The following is a 19,010-nucleotide window of genomic DNA, read 5'->3' as shown; positions in this document are numbered from 1 at the left end:
TAGACTTGAGAATAGACTTCGCAATCTGTCTCTATCCAGATTCCAGATGCTTTTCCGGTTTCCCCACAGTCTGATACTTGATAGGCCAGGGCCCAGAACGCAGATCCACCACAAACCCCGGACTTTGGATTTTCTGGTCCGTGTTCGCTGTTCCTTGCGGACCTTGCCCCCTGTCACTCTAGCTTGGCTGTTCACTGCTGTTTTCCCCTAGCCCCCGCACTTTGAGCCCATGCGAGTCAGGAACGGGAAAGCTCAGTCTTGCCGTGATGTAGATCAATTGCGGAGATATTCTTGTCTTTATCCACGCTGTTCTAGAAATCATTCAAAGGCCCACTCTGTTGACAATGGGGCGATCATACTCTGTTTTCATAGCTGCATTGGCGGCGATGGGCTCATTTCTGTTCGGATATGATAGTGGTGTCATGACCGACGTGATTGACTCTACAAATTTCCTGCAATCCTTTCATACGACGCAGACTTCAGCAATCATCGGTGCTATCAATAGTACCTATTCGGGTGGTGGTAAGTCCCTCTAGCTCTGATAAGCCGGTGTACATATGATAGAGATGCCTCGCCAATTTCTAACATTCATATTTTCCTGTCAATTAGCCATGATCGGTGCCTTTCAGGGTGGTTACACCGTGGACCGGTTCGGCCGCAAAATCACTATCCAGATGGGTGCTTTGATCTGCCTCGTCGGCGCAACGCTTCAGGCGGCGGCTCAGAATTTACCCATGATCCTTGTTGGTCGGATCTTGGCGGGTTGGGGTGTCGGGATCATGTCCATGGCGGTCCCGGTCTACCAAGCCGAATTTGCGCATCCCCGCTCCCGGGGCTTGATTGTGGGGTTGTCGCAGCAGATGATTGGTATTGGGTTTATTGTTAGCACGTATGGCTCCCTGGTCTCGACTCAACAAGTATCTCATTAGAACCAACATTTTGGTCGAAGCTAACCGGAATGTTAGATGGGTAGGATACGGTTCTCTCCGTGCGCCAAACTCCAGTCAACTCCAATGGCGGTTGCCTCTAGCCTTCCAGGTTATACCAGCGCTTATTCTCGTTATCGGCATGACCTTTGTACCTGAGTCTCCGCGATTCCTCATCGAGAAAGGTCGCCACACAGAGGCAATGTGCGTGCTCCGAAAGTTGCATTCCGATGGAACGAATGACGAGTGGATTGAAGCCGAGTTCAACAATATATGTCAAGCCCATGAATCTGGGAAGTCGGCTGTAGCCCCTGGTTGGGTGTCGATGTTCACTGTTCCAAAGTGGCGGACTCGTATGCTGTATGTTCCGGATCAATCCCTTGCTCCCTTTTGACTTTCCACGCTCACAGTTGCAGCCATGGCCTTGCAGTCCAGGTGTTCACCCAAATGACTGGTGTTAACGTGATCACGTATTACCAGACAATCATGTACAAAGCCCTGGGGATTACGGGTGGTCGCGACACCCTCATCGCAGGGGTTTACAACTGTGTCGGCCCGCTTGCTAACCTTATTTTCGTGGTGTTTTTCCTCGACCGAGTCGGACGCCGGAAGCCCCTGCTATTCGGCACAGTAGCGATTTCCATAGCGCTCGCGTGTGAGGCCATTCTCGCCTGGAAGAACCCCAACGGCGAACGAATCGGATATAGCATCGGTGGAGTGTTTTTCATTTTTGCCGTATCGGTTGCCTTCTCGGTCTCGTTTGGGCCGTGTAGCTGGTGCGACCCTCCACTCCGCCCCCTCTTTTTTTCAAATCATGTTCCACTTCTCACATTCAGTACAGGGTGTATATGGCCGAGGTCATGCCCATGCAAATCCGCGGCAAGGGCAATGCATTTTCAGTGGGGATTGGGAACTGGGCGGTCAGTACCGTGTGGAATCAGGTCTCACCAACTGCTCTTGGACAGATCCAGTGGAGGTTTTATTTTGTATTTGTGGCATGGAGTGAGTCTCCGTCATCCCTTCAAAGCTGCGTTGTGGATCCCCCTGCTGACAGTTTCCCGTGTAGATCTCTGCGTCACATTTCCGATCATTTATTTCTTTTTTCTGGAGACCAAGCAGAAGACACTTGAGGAGATAGATGATCTTTTTGATCGGTCGGATCGGATACCTGCAGTGATTCCGGTAGAGTCAGAAAAGGTAGTATTGTCGAATGTTGAACATGCTCTTTGAAAACACAGAGAAATAAAGTATGGAGAAAGTATGGAGAAGTGGAGAGAAAGTGGAGAAATGGATAAAGTGACGAGTTAGATGGAAGTGGGCAGTGGGCAGTGTGGCACCACAACTCTTTACATCTTTACACAAATCAACCCACGTCGATAAAAACCACTCATCTGACCATGATTTTTTTACTTTCCACAACCTAAAAACAAGATGGAAAACGGAAATTCAAATTTAATCCAATCACTGCAAAAAGCTGAAAAAAGAATAGGACATTTCAGCCGATCAACATTCCCACTAAGTACCTTGGCCCGCACATCCCTTCCAACAACTCGAATCACCATTGGTTCCACGGGTGCACAAGGGGAAGAGACGAAAAAGAAAAGAAACAAGAGTCAACGAGGGAAACTAAAGCGCATCTCGTGTTATTCCCAGCTTCTCCCCCGCTTTGAATGCGTCGATCCTCTTCATACCTGAGCCGAAAAGGTCGCCACTGTCAGCTCTCGGCTCACAGCTCCCAAGCTTACACCTTTAATTTGAAGACTATTTCGTTTGCACTTTTTTTTTTTCTTTGCAAAATTTTCTTTCCTTACTTCCCTCCCTGGTCGACTTTCCTACCGCGAACTTCCTTATTGGAGCTGACTTGGATCCTGGGCGTTTCACATTGCGTTGCGCTGCAATACGATCTATTTCTAGCTCCAGGGAGAGGATCAGTTTTCCACCGCTGACAAGCTCGTATTGGATTACATTGAAGATAAGATCGCGCATCTATCGCCATCCCCTGCTGGTCGATCGCGCGACTGAGGATTCTCCAAAAGGTGGGGAAATGGCCGAAGATGATAACCTCAAGACGAGCCATATGGCCATTGTCTTGGGTATTGGGCTCGGGGTGGTGCTACTGATCGTATTAAGCCTGGTGTGAGTTATCTTTGACTTTTCTTTTCTGTTTTTGTTTCCCTTCTTTCCAGTCTTTCTGTTTCACTTTCACTTTCTTTTAATTTGATTTTATGATACTTTTATGAGGGTCTTTCGAGGTTTCCTTGTATATTCATTAGGAGAAGCCCCAGGCTTGAAGACGACTCTTTTCGACTCTCCTCTTTGATCCCATTGAATTCTATTCAATTCCGACAGTGCCGAACCTCCTGAATTACCCTCCGATTTTGTGCGACACGAACCAGCGACGAGAAAGTACTGACAATCCAACCCAGTTTGACGATTGTTGTTAACCGACGCGATCGCCGCGCTTTCCTGCAATCAAAGAAGAATCCCGATCAACGACTGGCTAGTCTAGATGCCGTATCACCCACCCGCACATTGGAACAATGGTGGACCATGACTAAGGGCAAAATGGGCCTTTCGGAGGCTGTGGATGGCCAGTTTGTCTGGTATGCATGCATCCATACCCCCTTGCTCGCTCTATTTCTCTCAAAAAATACAACTCATATATGCGTGCGAAAATGGGATTTGGCTGATCATGTTAATCTAGCGCCGTATGTCTGGAGCAGGTGGGCCGGTCTGAAGAAATAAGGGAGTTACGCTGCTTGCATGTTTTCCATCGGGAATGCCTGGAGAAGTGGTTCTTGGGTGATCATTATAATTGTCCGCTGTGCCATCGCGCATATTTTGTTGCGGAGACTCCGCCTCGGCATGATTATGTCTGGATGGTATGATTATTTAGGAGCACTGGGGTGGATCATTTGAACATTTTACACGATCAAGGATATGCGTTCAAATATATGGTAACACCCGATATTAATGATTATGAAATTATGATGATTCAAATGTTGAGGATTATGGTATTCAACCTTATTTTGCAGCTTTCAAAGTTACAATACTCAAGTCCTGGTAGGTAGTATGCCTATCATACAGCTCCCTATTTTTTTCTATAACATTTGAAAACTTCCTGGCCATCAAGAGGCAATTTATCAATCGAAATGAGTCAGAGAGACTGGAAGCCAGTCAGTATTAATTTTTAGTGTGAGGGAATCTCTCCATGCCGCCTGGGCACAGTCGTTTGTCATTAAGCATGGGCTACATATGGGCTAAATGATCTATATACTGCATTTCAAAAAGAGTCCCCTATGGTGCGAATCCGCCAGCGCCGGGAAAGTACTCAGTAAAATCCCAGGCGTTATAATTTGACCAGTCCAGAAAGCTAGAAAGGCCAGAAGTAACATCGTGCACCATATCCGCTTGCACTGGCTGTGGATCCAGTAATTGGTCCAAGATGCGAGAAAGCTTCTTCTCCGCTTCTTTGCAGGTATGGTAGTTCCCATGGCCAGGTTTCGATACCCATGACAACAACGAGATGAAAACGCTAATATTGCGAATTATTTCAGCGCGCGGCAATGCCACGTTATGAGGGCCAGGTTCGTGAGACTGGTGTAGGAGCTCGACAAGAAGCACGCTGGCACTTGGAAGACCGTAAGTGAGGGCCTGTGTCAAGTTAGTAAAACTGCTGCCTTCCAGAGTTGTACAACCGAAGTTAGGGATGCAAACGTACAATCCAGGAATAATGCGCTGCAAAGTCCATCATGGGACTTCGCTGAGAAGTGATGGTAACGACAATTGCGAGGACTCGGCGGGAAACATCACAGAGAGCGGCTTGCCCAGTGTTTGTGTGCTTTATCAGAGCCCGTTGGAGAAGGAAGCAGGTATATAGATAGCTTAGGTAAATATAAACGATTGTCAACCATCCATGATGAAATTCATCATTGGATTGGCGATCGTATCGAAGATGATCGGGGGTTGCATGCCATATTTTGCGTACATCTTCTTCGATTTCACTATTTCATAAACATGATATGTTAGAGACGGATGAGAAGCCGATAAATTATAGCATCAGCTCACTTTGTTCTGCGGACCAGGTCGTGAATATCAGGATTCCCTAACGCGATATCAAGGGTTTTTTCTCTCGCAACAGCCAGATGGAAACGGAGCCGTGAGGGTGACATTCTATGCCGAGCTCCTTGCGTATTCCAGCCGTTACTGTCAAGCTCTGACACTGCTTTGTCAAGAGCGTCTCCCCCTGCAATAAGAACGTCGTCGCTCAGATCTAGCGGGGGAGTCAAAGTGCAATATCGATAGTTCATTAGAGGTGGCCGACCGACAAATGTGGCCATCATCTTGTCTATATAGAAACCTGAGATGAAACAGCCTCTTCGCCATTGGCGGAGAAAAAAGGGATAGTTTTCGGCACTATCGGTATCAAGATGGATACCTGCGGCATAGATCGTAGCGACCAAGTCACCTAATCGACGCCATGCTTCATAACCTAGAGTATGTGTTAGACAGTTTGTACATAGGAGGTCGCCAAGTGCCAAAGGTAAGACATACTCGAGTCTCCATATTGCTGCGTTCGAAGCATGACATCGTTATATTGCAGATAAGCAAGCAGCTCATTCGCCGAAGAAGCCTGGTCACAGAAACCAAGGCAAACGGTACTGGCTCCTATCAACTGTTCCAGCAGCCGTTCCTTGACCTGCGGGTCCTCAATGCCCTGAGAGACCTCGGGATCATTCTCCGGTGTGATCATGAGCTGTTGACCGCACACAGAAAAAATATTCCCCAGAGCCTCCCACCGAATATTCCGGCCAGTAAACGAGGCACAGTAATCTTTAACGGTCATCGACGGATATGCTTTCATTGCGCGTGATGAGTTCTGGAATATCTGCGTGGCCAAGTTCTGCAGCTCAGGCATAAGATTGCTAGGATTGAGCCCATCAAAGATCTCTTGAACCGAATCAAGCATAGCATCCAATACTATACTAGGAATGACCGCATTCCACGACCGACTATACCATTTCTCAACCAACGCTCGCCGGGAACTGAGGTTATAAAGGAACAGCAAAACGTCTGCCCCGGACCGGGCTCGCTCGGGCTCCACTGACAGGACAGGATATGAATCCGAACTCTCTTCCGGTTCAAAGGGAATTTCATTGCGATGCTCCGTCAGAATCGCAGTGTAGCTTGTGGATCCCAGGTAGCCAGGAAGAGCAGATTGAGCCTCTAACGAAGCAAAAATGCGACCACTTCCCAAGGATCCCGGGCTTGAGGCACTAGATTCTTGTTAGAGAAACTCCGAGTCAGAAGTGGCGGGGCAAATGGATGTTTACTTGGAAGTTGGCTGGCTCGTTAACTGACTGTTGGAGGATATTACCGTTGGCCTGATATTTTGTAAAGATCTCCGTCTGGTCATTGGGGCTGGATGATAGAAACATTTGTCGCTCATCCGCTTAGACGCGCATCGGTGACAGACGGGTCGCTCATGGTCGCATCGCTGCTTTGACCGACGACAAGGCTCGCAGGACTGCAACGCGCCATTTCGCCGGGTCGCGGGTGATTGCGAGCGCCGATCATCAGTATTTCTCATTGTATTGGCCCATGGGGCTGGAAAGGTTCAAAGTAGATGTGAGGCGATTGAGGAGAAAGTGCGAATCAAATCTTCCCAAAGTAGTTTAGCGTCGAGCCATGGTTCGGAGTCGGGATTGAATAAAGTCAAGAAGCATAGTAATCCAGTCTGCAGCCATTAAGGATTGAATATGGCTTTACACACAACCTATTTCTAATATGGACAGATTTGGAAGATTTTACGATTCAGAGTGAGCATGAAGTATTGTGGGATCGTGAAATTGATTGTCGTTTCGCCATTCAAATTGACACGTACAGAAAAACCCTGTAACAGAACGCCATGCCAGGAGGGCGGAGAAACCAGAAAGAATTTAGACAATCGGAATCGACGGCATTTATGACAGCTTCAAAGTCACCCAAGAACGAAACAGAAGAATTAAAGCACAAAAACCAAACGCCAAGCAGAACATGCCAAAGACCCTAATGTCACGCCAGAAAAACCCGAAGTAAAAAATGTGAAGACGAAGAGAAGTAAACATTAAGAGCATTCAAATGCAGCAGAAAATGGGGTATGCGAAAGGTTGCCCCGAGGAGGCAGGAAGAATGTAATGTGTCGCCGCAGGCAGACAGAGTGGAAGAAAAGGAAATCAAGAGGCACATCCCTTATTGAACAGGTCGAACAGCGCGAGCGGGGCTTGATGTGCTTCCGATGCGACCACTGGGCTTGCGAACGCCTCGGGATTCACCCTTGGAGCTATCTGTTGCCCGCCGGGGGCTGGTGCGAACCTTGCTAACAGAAATAGGGGCGCCACCACTCTTGCGGCTGATAGGAGTCTTGGGGGCGGCATTTTCGACCCAGTTCTCCTGATCATCATGGATGTCATCTGTCAAGGTGTAGCTGGCAGTGACAGTTGCTGAGTAGCTGATGGATCGTGTAGGTGATGCAACAGGAGACTTTGATGATTTCTTGGCCAACATACGAAGCTGAATCTCTTCGTCACTCTCACTGCTCTCGTTGCTGAGGCGGTGGCCCTTGCTGCGCTGTTCACTCTTGTGTCCTTCATGCTCCACAGCTAGTGATCCAGATGCGGTGCGGGAGTAAGGGTGGTGACGAGAGTCCTTTCGGTGCGACTTACGGGGTTGACCGGGGGTTGGAGCTGGGAGGTTCTCCTCATACTGGTTGGCAGCGCCTTCGTTGTGATCGATTTCCCCAAGAGCAGCGCGCTTTGAGTGAGTGTTGTTGGGAGGTGTGGAAACAACGCCATTGCTTGCGCGCTTCTTGGTTGACATACGAGCAGGAGTGACAGGGGCGGACTGTGCCATCTTCTCGCGCATGCTGTCCTCAAACCACCATTCGCGGAACGAGCCCTGGTTGAGATGCAGCCAGTGTTGCTGAGGTCCTACAACCATGCCAGGTCGCATGAATCGCATGAAAGAAATGACTTCATTGGCAGTGAAGCCATAGCGGTAGATCAGATAGGCACCAATCAAGCATCCCGTGCGACCAAGGCCTGCCTTGCAGTGAACAGCAATACCCTTGTTCTTCACGGTGATCATCTCATGGGCCATCTTGATGAACTTGCGTACAAGTTGTAGGGGTGGGCAAGTGCCGTCTTCGAAGATCATATCGATATGAGCGATACCCATAGCTGTGAAGTAAGACGGGCTGTAAAGCTCCGAATTCAACCGAACCACAAGACCCACATTCCGCGACGCGAAGTGAACTAGGACATTCTTGAATGACAAAGGCAGTTTGGCAGAGCAAACCTCAGAGATGGTGGAGGGCAGGGCATCGTATTCGGGGGTGTTTGCGGGGACCGGCTCCACGGGTTGATGTTGAGGGGAAGCGAAAGCGAGGAAATCTTGTGTCACCCAGTTGAAGTCACCCATATCGACTCTCTCAAACTTTTCATATCTGCGATACTAATTAGTATATTGTAGGACAAGGGTGGAAAATAAGGTTTAGGTACATACTCTTCAAGGTTGAAGTCTCGGAGACCGCACAGACCCTTCTCTTTGGCCTTCCACACTCCATATACAACGTCTTGGATGTTCAAGACGAAATCCGCCTGGCTGTATCCAGCATCGCGGAACGGCATGTATGGAGGATCAGCCTGTGCAATCGGTGCGAGGGCCAAGTGGGGTGGCCATGACTGGATTAGGACCATGTAGCATGCAACAAGGCATGCTGCGTTCGCACGGCTTCGCGCATCGGTCTTGCTGTAGAAGACCACGGGCCGGTCGCTGTTGGCTGGGTCGCCGAGAATCTCATGGAAAAGTACTGCAAATCTGTACAAGTGGCCAATGTGGAGTGGGCCAAAGTCCGCGTGGAAGGCATTGTAAAGGAGAGTATCATCGACGGTGAAGTACACGGGGCTGCGACGCTTGGTGCTAGGTGTAGCTGGGGGTTGAGCACGCGACCGCTTGCTTGGGGACTTGGAGGACTCGGCAGGGAATGGGAAGTGCGTTCTAGAGCTTGGTGCGGAGTCATAGGATGCCAGATACAGGCGGTCTGATGTTTTGTTTGTTGTTAGACCCCACCATTTTCAAACATTTCGGATGACAACAATAACAACATTGATCACGCACCTGCGATGTATTCAATCATTTTGCCAGAATCAAGCGACATGTTGTCGATGAGTAGGTTGCGACTTCAGTAGGTATGGAACAACGAAGGTAAAATGATGCAAGCTTGAACAGCGTCGCAAATGGTCACTTTTGGTGACGGTGCCCGATGGTGTGGAAAACACGAAGTTCGACAATTGATAGGATACAAAGACCTTAAACGCTCATGATCTTAAAGACCTGAGGAATAATGAAAAGGACGAAAGGTAATGATAAGTGCCTGGGTAAGAGGAACTTCACAAGGTTGAAGAGTGGAAGAAGAATCTCATGGTGTTGGGGTTATTAATTGCCATGCCACGCTAACGATGTTATGTTGTGCTGGGCCTGATTGGGATTAGTGTCCGCCGTTGGCTCGACAACCATCAGCTATGTGTGGCCTCAGGCCGGCAATAAAGTTGGAGAGATTACCTCAGCCAAACATTGCCCCCAAGATTGGATTAAACTCCATCAAAATGATCCATCATGATTTGTACACTCGTCTTTCCCCTCTCTGCAATGCAGCTTGGGCTGTCTGGCTTGCATGAAATACATAAATGTTACTTCTTGTTGGCGGTTGTTGCCTAGGCATCTGCAATGTTTTCCCTTCTATCAAAACATCCAAACATAACATTTCATCAGGGCGGTAAGGTGTCGATGCCTGAAACGGGCAACCTATGCTAGGCAGTCCAAACATTGGAAGCATTCCACAGAACTAGTGAAGAATTGTGCTCACCTGATCTCATCAACAATGTTGACCGCCACCTGAGATCCGCGGAAAAAGCCGTGCCGGGTATCGCGTGACCTGGCATTGCCGCTGAGGTCTTGAAACATTTGCATACATGTATGTTGGTATGCATATCCATGGATATGTATCGCTGCTGCGAGCGTATCCACATGCACATGTGTGCAGTCCACGGGTGCATGTACCTAAACATCAACATTTGAACGTAATCAATAATTCCTCAGGTGTATTTATATGCCTGTCTTCCTTCCAGTCTACTACTTGACTTGAAATAATTTCATTACATAGACTATTCCTTTTGGTTTACTTGGTCTCTACTGGTAGGACTTTGTTGAATATGGAGCGAGCGACTCGCGGAAAAAGGAGGTGATATCCCAAAAATATTGGAATTTCTCCAAGGACTTCCAAGTGTGTCCTCGAAATGAACAGCACGGATCTGCTCCTCAGTTCTTTCTATCTGAGGAAGCACGCGAATAGCCTCTAATAACTCGAGAATGGCAAGTTGGTGGCACGGGATGTCGATACCAACATCTCACAAAAAATAACCAACACAGTCGCCTTTGGTCACGACGGAATTTTGGCGCTTATCTGTCACGCGCGAAATGAGCTTATGAGTGGCATCCTGTGGTGAACAGGGTCGGATGTGCTGTAGCGCTCAATGAACTTTCGCACCATTTGAATTTCATCCAAGGTCGGGGGTCGTCCTCGTCCGGGCCAGGGTGAGTGTAGCGTTACCACTTAGTGCAGTCGTCTCTCATTGTTACCAAATTTTCATATTGCTCGTAAACGGGGGTTGTGGATGAAAGATGTCACCCTTGCAATGTTTGAATAAGTAATTTGATTAATGTGAAGCAGGAAGCGCCGTGCACGTGGGGACAAAATCGTTGCAACAGAGGTGTGTGACAGAGAAAAGCAACGGACAAAGTAAGAGAAAGAATGGCTCAGGAGGTGAGACAAATCAAGAAGAGCTGAAGTCCTGAGATAGGGATCACCTGAGCCCGCTTCTCAGTAGAAGAGTTTATCTTTCGGTTTCCTAAATGTTTACTGGTTGTAACCCCAGCGCGTGACCTTCAATGTTGGAAGTAAAACGAGTGTTTGCCTGATTGTGTTAATCCCGTTGATTTTTGCAGCCTGGTCTATCCTAACGGTCCACTATAAATATGTACTCCTACTTTCATATAATGTCTTTACAAAAGTCCGTTGAGGGGATTCATGTGCGACTTGAGTTGATTTTACAAGTCACTTTAAGTGATGGCCTGGGTCTAGTCATGTTATACAAACCTGGAAAGTATGGGGAATCGGATATGTATAAGCACTGGAGGTATGGGGTACATAGTACATGTAGTGCAGGAAAGCGGAGAAAATTTGAAGGAATGACCTAGGAAGCCACTTGAAAGAACCGTTTAAATTTGTCATCCAACCAACATTGAACGTTGAAACCTTCAATATTGAGTGCATCAGCTGCCATGACTGGAAAATTGATATGAGTGACTGCTTGAAATAGACCTTGAGTAGTAATCAGTGAGCCTGACTCTCAGTACTCTCATGAAAGCAGCGGGAGCTCAGAAGTCAGCACCGAATTACTACAGTCACTCTCTAAAGTTTTTACTACAACATCCATGGATTTAACCATCTACCTTGGCCCTTTTTATTTATATTATATTCCAACCTTCAAAGAAAAATTCCAGAGGTCGTTGGATACAACAAAATTTTGGGAGATCTACATGGACCTTAAAGGGAAAGTCTCTAGGGCTTGGAAACAACACCACGTATCTTCGAAGATATAAGGAATATACAGTACCTACTTACCTAGACACTGGGGCAACTGGGCACATGCATTGATCTTTAACCTTGGAACTTCAATGTTGGAAGACCCATTGCCAAGGACTGAACGGTCCACCGGCGCACTTTCCAGGACCATGTTGATGGTTAAGGTTCAAATGGTAGGAGCCTTTTGAAAGCTCGATAGGAAGGTTGCGATACGGAGTATTTTTTGCCACTCTAGTTGTTTGTTGACATTCAATGTTCTGCGCAGAGTCGCAGACTGATCAGATCCAGGGTTGTTTGTCCCCGGTGATTGGCTCCCGCCTCGATCTATTTGCCGAGGCCCTCCCGAGTCCCGACTCCTGGACTCCCAACGGTCAACCTCCAAGGCTCAGAACGTGGACTACTGTAGTGTCCGGAGGGCAAATCCAAAAGGCAACACATCGCCGAAGCGACAAATATCGATTGTCTCTTGATCAAACAATGGCTCAGTGTCTGGAAACTATTTCCCCCTTGGGTCAGTGCACGATCGACACAGGGTTATTGAACGGGCGTCAGTAAAGAGCCACGGGAAGGTAGGGTCAGCGGGCGATGCATCCAAAGAGTTGGCCTATCTTAAAAAAAAAGAAAAACAAAGTTGAATCGACAGGGCAATAGCAGGACCCTTTTTCGAGCGTCGTCCGATATTAACGCCCTTGCCTCGGCCACCCCACCACACAGGTCATAGCGGATGCACCCGCGCCATCCCTAGCATGCGAAAATGAAATGAGGCCCTGTCCGGGTGATAGCTTGCAACACTAGGCAATTAACCCAGCAGAGCTTTGGAAACGTCTTCAATATTTCCTTCGAATTAAAAGAAGAAGCGATCATTCAATGACATTTCACTTTTGGTGCTCCATACTGAAAGCCTAACGTGACAGGAATATGATCTATACCCAAGCCTCAAGGTAGTACCTAGAGGTTCATTTTGGAAATGACCAACGCGGCTCTGGCAACCAATGGCCCTTTAATTAGTCTTGATGCCCTTGCTGAAAGCCTATCCGACTTTTTCCAAATCGAGTACACCGCCCATAAGAAAAAAACCTTCGATATCCTGCATCAAGAGATTTCATTGGAGCTCATGTGGGCCTTCGACACTACTAGTTACATGGTGCTGCGGATGGCACTTCCTAATGTCGATCATCATCAGCCATGGCCGAAACGGACAAAAAAAAGCGCCGGGGAACCATGGACCCCTGGTGATCCCGGTGCAATACATGCGAGGAGCTCACTGGGACAACATGTAGCTGCTCGAGCTCATCAAAACAACCAAAAGGAGATGTATAAAATCCGGTCTAGCACCACTCCTTCTACACCCTCCCAGTCCACTCACTACTCAAGTCACTCATTCCTTCCCTTTCGCTCTTTGCAGTCACTTGTCAACTCAACACAGTCGCTCTTTTGACAAAGCTTAACCCAAAATCAATCAACCGCCATAATGAAGTTTTCTGGATTTTCTGTTTCTCTTGCCCTTGCGAGCGCTTTATCCGTCTCTGCTCTTCCCACCCTTCCGGGTCGCACTGACCTTAGCGCTCTTCCCGGTCGTACCGCTGTGGGTGATGCTGCGAGTTCGACCGATGGCACTGCCGCTGCTATGAAGCGTCGTGACGGTGGCGATGCCCTTGGCGGAGCTGTCTATGGCGTGACCGGCTCTTCAAATGGACTTGTTGGTATCGTTGGTAGTGCTGCCGGCACTGCTGAGAGCACCTCCGCTGGTGCCGTTGGAACTGCCGAGAGCACGGTTGCTGGCGTGGTTCCTGGTGAGTTTCAACTCATAGATACCGTCTCAAATTAGAGAGAATATCTGGTGCTAACAACACATTAGCCAAGCGTGAAGTTCCTGGTCTTAATGGCCTTAGCGCTCTGCCCGGCGGTACCGTCGTCGGTGAAGTTGAGGGTACGACCGAGGCAGCAGTTGGTAGCGTGAAGCGTGATGGTAGCACTGATGCTGTTGCCGGAGCCGTCTATGGCGTGACTAGCTCTACGAATGGAATTGTTGGCGTTGCTGGTAGTGCTGCTGGCACTGGTGAGAGTACCGCCGCTGGTGCCGTTGGAACTGTCGAGAGCACGGCCGCTGGTGTCATTCCTGGTAAGTTTCAATTGAGATACCCCGTCCAAAATGGAATTAGTATCTAGTGCTAACAACACATTAGCCAAGCGTGAAGTTCCTGGTCTTAATGGCCTTAGCGCTCTGCCCGGTGGTACCGTCGTCGGTGAAGTTGAGGGTACGGCCGAGGGAGCTGCTGCTGGCATGAAGCGTGATGTGAAGCGTGACAGCACTGATGCCCTTACCGGAACCGTCTATGGCGTGACTGAATCTACGAATGGACTTGTTGGTATCGCTGGTAGTGCTGCCGGCACTGCTGAGACCACCTCTGCTGGTGCTGTTGGAACCGTTGAGAGCACGGTTGCTGGTGTCGTTCCTGGTAAGTCTCAATCGACAAACGCCGACCGAACGTCAAATAACATATGATTAACAGTGTAATAGCCAAGCGTCAGCTACCCGGCCTCGGTAACGTTGTCGATGCTTCCGTTCAGAACGATCTTGGCATGTTGACCGGCAGTATGTTTACATGATCCTCTCCCTAAAATGAACCTGGCTCACCTTTTATCCTAGACCCATCTGGCCTCATTGGCGCCCTCGCTGGCCTGCAGACTGCTCTTTCAACTGGCAACATTCTTCCTAGCCAGATCTCCAGCCTTCCTGTTGAGTTCGAGTACGTCGTCGAGTTCCTCTACACCGCTTAAATGCCCTTGCAATCTTAATAGAGCATTTGGACATTGTCTGTCTGCATTCAAGGTGTCATGACATTGTTGATTCGGTGTGGCCTTTACCTTCTTGTTTTAATTCTTTTCTTCCCCGTCATACCTCGGGCTCTTGCTTGATCAAGCTTTTGTACTATATCCGACGAGTGCGCTTCTCTATTTATGATGACCGTTCGCAACATCTGGCTGTTTGCCATGAAATTGTTCCAATTTGCTAGAATATGACGTCTCTTAATTCCCGATAATGCCTAAGAGAAATCTGGAGCATCGCATGTAGTCAGTACCATGGAAAGTCGCCATTTGGTAAGCTAGTAGTAACTCGCGTCCGATTTTAACTATATTTACCTTGGCCCTTGGACACAAATACTTCAAGCTGAAAGGAGTGGAGATGCTGAGTCACCCTCTCACCCCTCGAACTCAGAAATAAGATATTCAACTTCACTCAGCAATTGTACCTTGAACGCTACGACACGTTCTTAAGCGATACAGACATTTATCTTCTCGGTTTCCTTATCAATCTTCATTCCATCGACATCCATAACAACAACCATGGCAGCTACCGCACCACCTCCGCAATCCGAATTCCCTTGCTCGTTGTACGATCACCCCACCTCCCCACGTACAGATCAGCAACACGCGTGCAATACTCTCTCTTGTCGGATACTATGCTGACCCAGATCACAGAGCAATTTCAATTCCACTGCCAACCCAGCGTCTTGCCTCGGCTGCCCTGCAAACTCTTGATGTCGACCCTGAGTTGTCCGCCTCTGTGCGACGCACTCTGACCCTTACAACCCCCGCCTCCGAAACGGCGACCGAGCCCCAAGAAAAGAAGCAGAAACAAGATCCCAACTCTGATGAGTCCAAGACCGTTTTGTTGGTCAACTACTACGCCACTACGAACCGCATGCTCCGAGTCGCTGTCAATGGATTCATGGAAAGCTTCGGTGTTATTCTCGGCGTGATGACCGAGCTAGACGTTGATGTGCTCAAAGCCGAATTTGAAGGTTGAATTCGGGAGGCGTTTTGCATTATCTGATCGATGAAACCCAAAGTGCGGGATATGACTGTGCAACTGTAGGCAGTGCTTACGAGGTCGGAAGAGCTACTCGAACCTGTTAACCGGTTGCCGCCAGGGGCGCATGGTGCTTTCTGCATGACGCATCGCTATCTTCATATGAACAAGGCGCTGTTGATCAACCCATACCCCCTGTCACCCTGTGTACTTTCCCGAAAAGGGGGGTCTGGACCGCAGACACAGGGCGAAGACCTTAGTACTTGGCCGAGGTTGATCAGAACAGTCTTGAGATTGATTTGAAGGTATCCATGGTGTGGGGTGCTTGTTGGTCATACAAACAATTGATCCTAGCATCGGAAAATGACCTCCATTCGGTACCTTAATGCCGCAAGGAAGTATTTGCATTTGTGTTCTTGGCACGGACACATGCCAATTTGGGGTGGAATCGAGACCGTCCCGCTCTTCTAAGCAGAAATCCATAATCATCTCCCGCTCCAAAATGAACCGTTGTACACGAATCCATCCATCGTTTTCGTTTACCCGTGCCAATTTTGTGCACAAATAGACCGGATAAGCTTTACGTTATGCATCAGTGGGACTTGAAGGTGGATCATAGAATCAATAGAAGAAGAAAAAAGAAGTTGCCCAAACAGAAAAGCAAGAAGCGTTCACAGATCAACCAATCAGAGCACTTGGATTGAATGGGATCGGCTCGGCTGCAGGGATACCCCGCCGGCCCTTCAAGGCTCCGTGTCTGGACCTGTGATCATTGGTAATTGCCTGTTAAGACTGGTACCTATTTTCTCGAAGTCTCTCTCAATGCAATCAATACAAAAGCAGTACCTGCGCACCATCCTTCGTCGCTCCTATCCCAAGTCTTGGCTCACTCCCCGTATCATTCGCGACCGTTACTACTCTACGACGTCATCGAGTTCTCGTCTCCAACACAGCTCCAAGCCTCTTCAGCCTCGGCCGCAACACCTAATCTTCTCTTCACCCCTCACCACCCAAACCGCAAGAATGTCTTCCGCCACCTCTTTCTTTGAATTTGAGCCCGTTGACAGTACGTCCCCCACAAGTCTCATTCACAATACCGCTCCCCCTGTTTCTCTCAGCTCTTTTTGCGACAGATGAGCTGCGCCTTCTCGGTGGCTCCATGATCCATCTGCCCATGCGCCATAATCACTCAAGACTTGGAAGAACTCATTCACTAACCACTTTCTACCAACAGAGAAGGGCGCTCCCTTCCCCCTCAGCTCCCTCGACGGCAAGGTCGTCCTCGTCGTGAACACCGCCTCCAAGTGCGGTTTCACCCCCTCAGTTCGAGGGCCTCGAGAAGCTCTACCAAACCCTCAAGGCCAAATACCCCGAAGACTTCACGATCCTCGGCTTCCCCTGCAACCAGTTCGGCGGTCAAGACCCCGGCTCCAACGACGATATCCAGTCCTTCTGCCAGCTCAACTACGGTGTCACTTTCCCCGTGCTCGGCAAAATCGACGTCAACGGCAACGAGGCCGCGCCCATCTTCTCCTGGCTCAAGGAGCAGCAGCCCGGTGTTATGGGTCTGAAGCGCATTAAGTGGAACTTCGAGAAGTTCCTTGTTGGCGCTGATGGCAAGGTTGTCTCCCGCTACTCGTCTTTGACTAAGCCCGAGGGTCTCCAGGAGACTATTGAGAAGGAGATTGAGAAGGCCAAGAAGGCCGGTACTCTTGCTTCTTCTAAGCAGTAAGCAAGCTCAGTTGATGTGAGCTGGATGTCCCTCTCTGCTTTATATCCGGGATGAGGCTGTTTTGATACCAATTTTTCTTATTTTGTTTTTTTTTTTTGGAATGTATACATAATTTTGTGATTGGGTTTATATAATTTCGGTATCCCCTTTACTAAATACGATTATCCGTCTACAAGATGGGTCTGAAACTGAGATTTAGCACATCTTCAAATCGTAGGAACTTGGAGCGTCATCCACAGATAAAAGTAATAGCTGCTGTTCACGGGGACCTTGGAAGACAATATATGATTATTGCTAGCTAGGTCGAAAGAAAAGATTGCCTAGAACGCTTGTCCACTGACATTCGTGTGCCTCATCAAATTCTGATGGCAATAGGCTTCTTCGCCGTTCTTTCTGAAGAAATCGGTTATATCACGATTAAACAGCAGCGCCGCCCTTGGGGATGAGGTTGCGCAACGAAAGATCATAAACCACATCTTCAACCTTCTTGACCTGTTTATCGTAGACACGTTAGCACCTTCCATCGTTCCATATGAGACGATTGAAAAGAATCGACTTACGCTGTACTTGATTCCATCGCTTCGCTTGCGAAGAATGTCATTCTTCAGGTTCAGCAGCTGGAATCCAGCGAAGAGCTCCTTGATGAAGTTGCCAATCTGGGTGGGGCGTTCATAGTCACCCAGAGTCACAGAGTTGACAGCCAGACGAGACTGTAATCAAATCAGCCATTCCATGTTCTGTCTGGTAAAGGAATAAATGGTTGCATATTTACCAGCTCTTCAACCATAGAGATCAGCGCCAGAAGGTACTCCTCAATAGTCAGGTGGAAGGCATCTTGCTCCTTCAGGTTGACAGGGACTGCGGTTGGAAAACTTGTCAGTATCACCTCTTATCACTTTCTTTGCCCGTTTTCTATTGGTTCATGCATGTAGAATGTCCACATACCCTCCAGGAACTTTCCGACGTCCTCAATAGTCATGAACGAGGTGGAGTCAGGGCCCTTGTGCTCCTGAAGTCCACCAAGCCAAGCGCACAGCTCAACGTAAGAAACCTAAATCGAGACACTTAATCGCCGTTTCCAATTTGTCAGGCACGGGAAAACGCACCAGGTTTTGCAACTCTCGTGACCACACGTTGTTGTACTTGTAGAATGGGTGCTTGTCTGCCACAGCCTTCAGCCGGGCGACATCTTGCTTCTGGGCAATAATTGCCGCAGTTGCATCATCAAGGACAGATTTGACTGTGTTTTTCAAGTTAGCCAAGTTATTATGTTGGAGTTCGTAAAAAATCCAAGCTATCGTGTAATGTCACTGGCGGCACACAACACAACGCGCGACACCAAACAAGGTCAGGAATAGCTTCCAAATATATCGAAACGATCTACTTACTCTGATCGGTCGGGGTAGAGTGTGCCCTTGAGAGAATTGCCTGTGTAGAGCGCCCTAAAGAAAACACGATCAGCGTCCAATCAATTTTGCAGCCGTGTTGGCGGGACTCGTCATATCTCAGAAAAGAAAATTCGAGCCTTGAAATCAGGTGCGAAGTGAAATGTACCCTTTCGTGCAAGAGTCTGGACAATGTCGTGTAGTTCCTGAACAATCACTGTCAGATTTGTCTGATGGCCATATATTACGTGTAGCGGGTGTGCTTGAGCTTGAGCTTCGGCTTGGGCTTGGCACGCGAAGAATTTCGCTATACGCGGATTGCAAGAATTCTTGGTGAACTCACGTCACGGACGGTGGTCTCCTCGTCGATCTTGGTCTGGAGATCCTCGAAAATACGTTGGTCGATCATTTTGGCGTTAGATTGGGTGAAGGTTGATGGGGGATGATCAAGCGATGAGAGAAGAAAGTG

General features: G+C 48.5%; 7 protein-coding genes across 7 annotated transcripts; 4 read left to right on the top strand and 3 right to left on the bottom strand.

Annotated features, from left to right (window-relative positions):
- Window positions 1–344: 344 nt before the first annotated feature.
- N7466_010408 (sugar porter family MFS transporter) lies at window positions 345–2,156 on the top strand (the record flags this gene model as incomplete). Its single annotated transcript, XM_057169797.1, has 6 exons — window positions 345–522; window positions 610–889; window positions 966–1,286; window positions 1,343–1,702; window positions 1,768–1,928; window positions 1,993–2,156. 6 exons carry the CDS (start codon window positions 345–347, stop codon window positions 2,154–2,156), a joined length of 1,464 nt encoding a protein of 487 aa, XP_057016406.1.
- Window positions 2,157–4,223: 2,067 nt separating this feature from the next.
- On the bottom strand, window positions 4,224–6,467 carry N7466_010407 (putative C6 transcription factor; the record flags this gene model as incomplete). The annotated part of the gene is made up of 6 exons (XM_057169796.1): window positions 4,224–4,580; window positions 4,648–4,930; window positions 4,995–5,418; window positions 5,481–6,202; window positions 6,288–6,347; window positions 6,403–6,467. 6 exons carry the CDS (start codon window positions 6,465–6,467, stop codon window positions 4,224–4,226), a joined length of 1,911 nt encoding a protein of 636 aa, XP_057016405.1.
- Window positions 6,468–7,157: 690 nt separating this feature from the next.
- Window positions 7,158–9,123, bottom strand: cdcA (phosphoprotein phosphatase CDC14; the record flags this gene model as incomplete). Its single annotated transcript, XM_057169795.1, has 3 exons — window positions 7,158–8,417; window positions 8,465–9,006; window positions 9,084–9,123. 3 exons carry the CDS (start codon window positions 9,121–9,123, stop codon window positions 7,158–7,160), a joined length of 1,842 nt encoding a protein of 613 aa, XP_057016404.1.
- Window positions 9,124–13,081: 3,958 nt separating this feature from the next.
- N7466_010405 (uncharacterized protein) lies at window positions 13,082–14,391 on the top strand (the record flags this gene model as incomplete). Its single annotated transcript, XM_057169794.1, has 5 exons — window positions 13,082–13,403; window positions 13,469–13,732; window positions 13,797–14,069; window positions 14,132–14,206; window positions 14,261–14,391. The coding sequence occupies 5 exons, from the start codon at window positions 13,082–13,084 to the stop codon at window positions 14,389–14,391; spliced, it is 1,065 nt and encodes a 354-aa protein (XP_057016403.1).
- Window positions 14,392–14,958: 567 nt separating this feature from the next.
- Window positions 14,959–15,421, top strand: N7466_010404 (CTAG/PCC1 family protein; the record flags this gene model as incomplete). The annotated part of the gene is made up of 2 exons (XM_057169793.1): window positions 14,959–15,005; window positions 15,094–15,421. 2 exons carry the CDS (start codon window positions 14,959–14,961, stop codon window positions 15,419–15,421), a joined length of 375 nt encoding a protein of 124 aa, XP_057016402.1.
- Window positions 15,422–16,246: 825 nt separating this feature from the next.
- N7466_010403 (glutathione peroxidase) lies at window positions 16,247–17,156 on the top strand (the record flags this gene model as incomplete). The annotated part of the gene is made up of 3 exons (XM_057169792.1): window positions 16,247–16,490; window positions 16,659–16,711; window positions 16,749–17,156. 3 exons carry the CDS (start codon window positions 16,247–16,249, stop codon window positions 17,154–17,156), a joined length of 705 nt encoding a protein of 234 aa, XP_057016401.1.
- A 417-nt stretch (window positions 17,157–17,573) lies between these two features.
- On the bottom strand, window positions 17,574–18,950 carry N7466_010402 (translin; the record flags this gene model as incomplete). The annotated part of the gene is made up of 8 exons (XM_057169791.1): window positions 17,574–17,648; window positions 17,717–17,866; window positions 17,929–18,014; window positions 18,102–18,207; window positions 18,263–18,396; window positions 18,545–18,598; window positions 18,711–18,747; window positions 18,885–18,950. The coding sequence occupies 8 exons, from the start codon at window positions 18,948–18,950 to the stop codon at window positions 17,574–17,576; spliced, it is 708 nt and encodes a 235-aa protein (XP_057016400.1).
- Between the last annotated feature and the right edge of the window lie 60 nt (window positions 18,951–19,010).

This window comes from Penicillium verhagenii, assembly GCF_028828195.1.
Source record: "Penicillium verhagenii strain IBT 33310 chromosome Unknown utg000011l_segment0_segment0, whole genome shotgun sequence".
NCBI classification, from domain to species: domain Eukaryota; kingdom Fungi; phylum Ascomycota; class Eurotiomycetes; order Eurotiales; family Aspergillaceae; genus Penicillium; species Penicillium verhagenii.
This window is presented reverse-complemented; position numbering and strand designations above follow the sequence as displayed.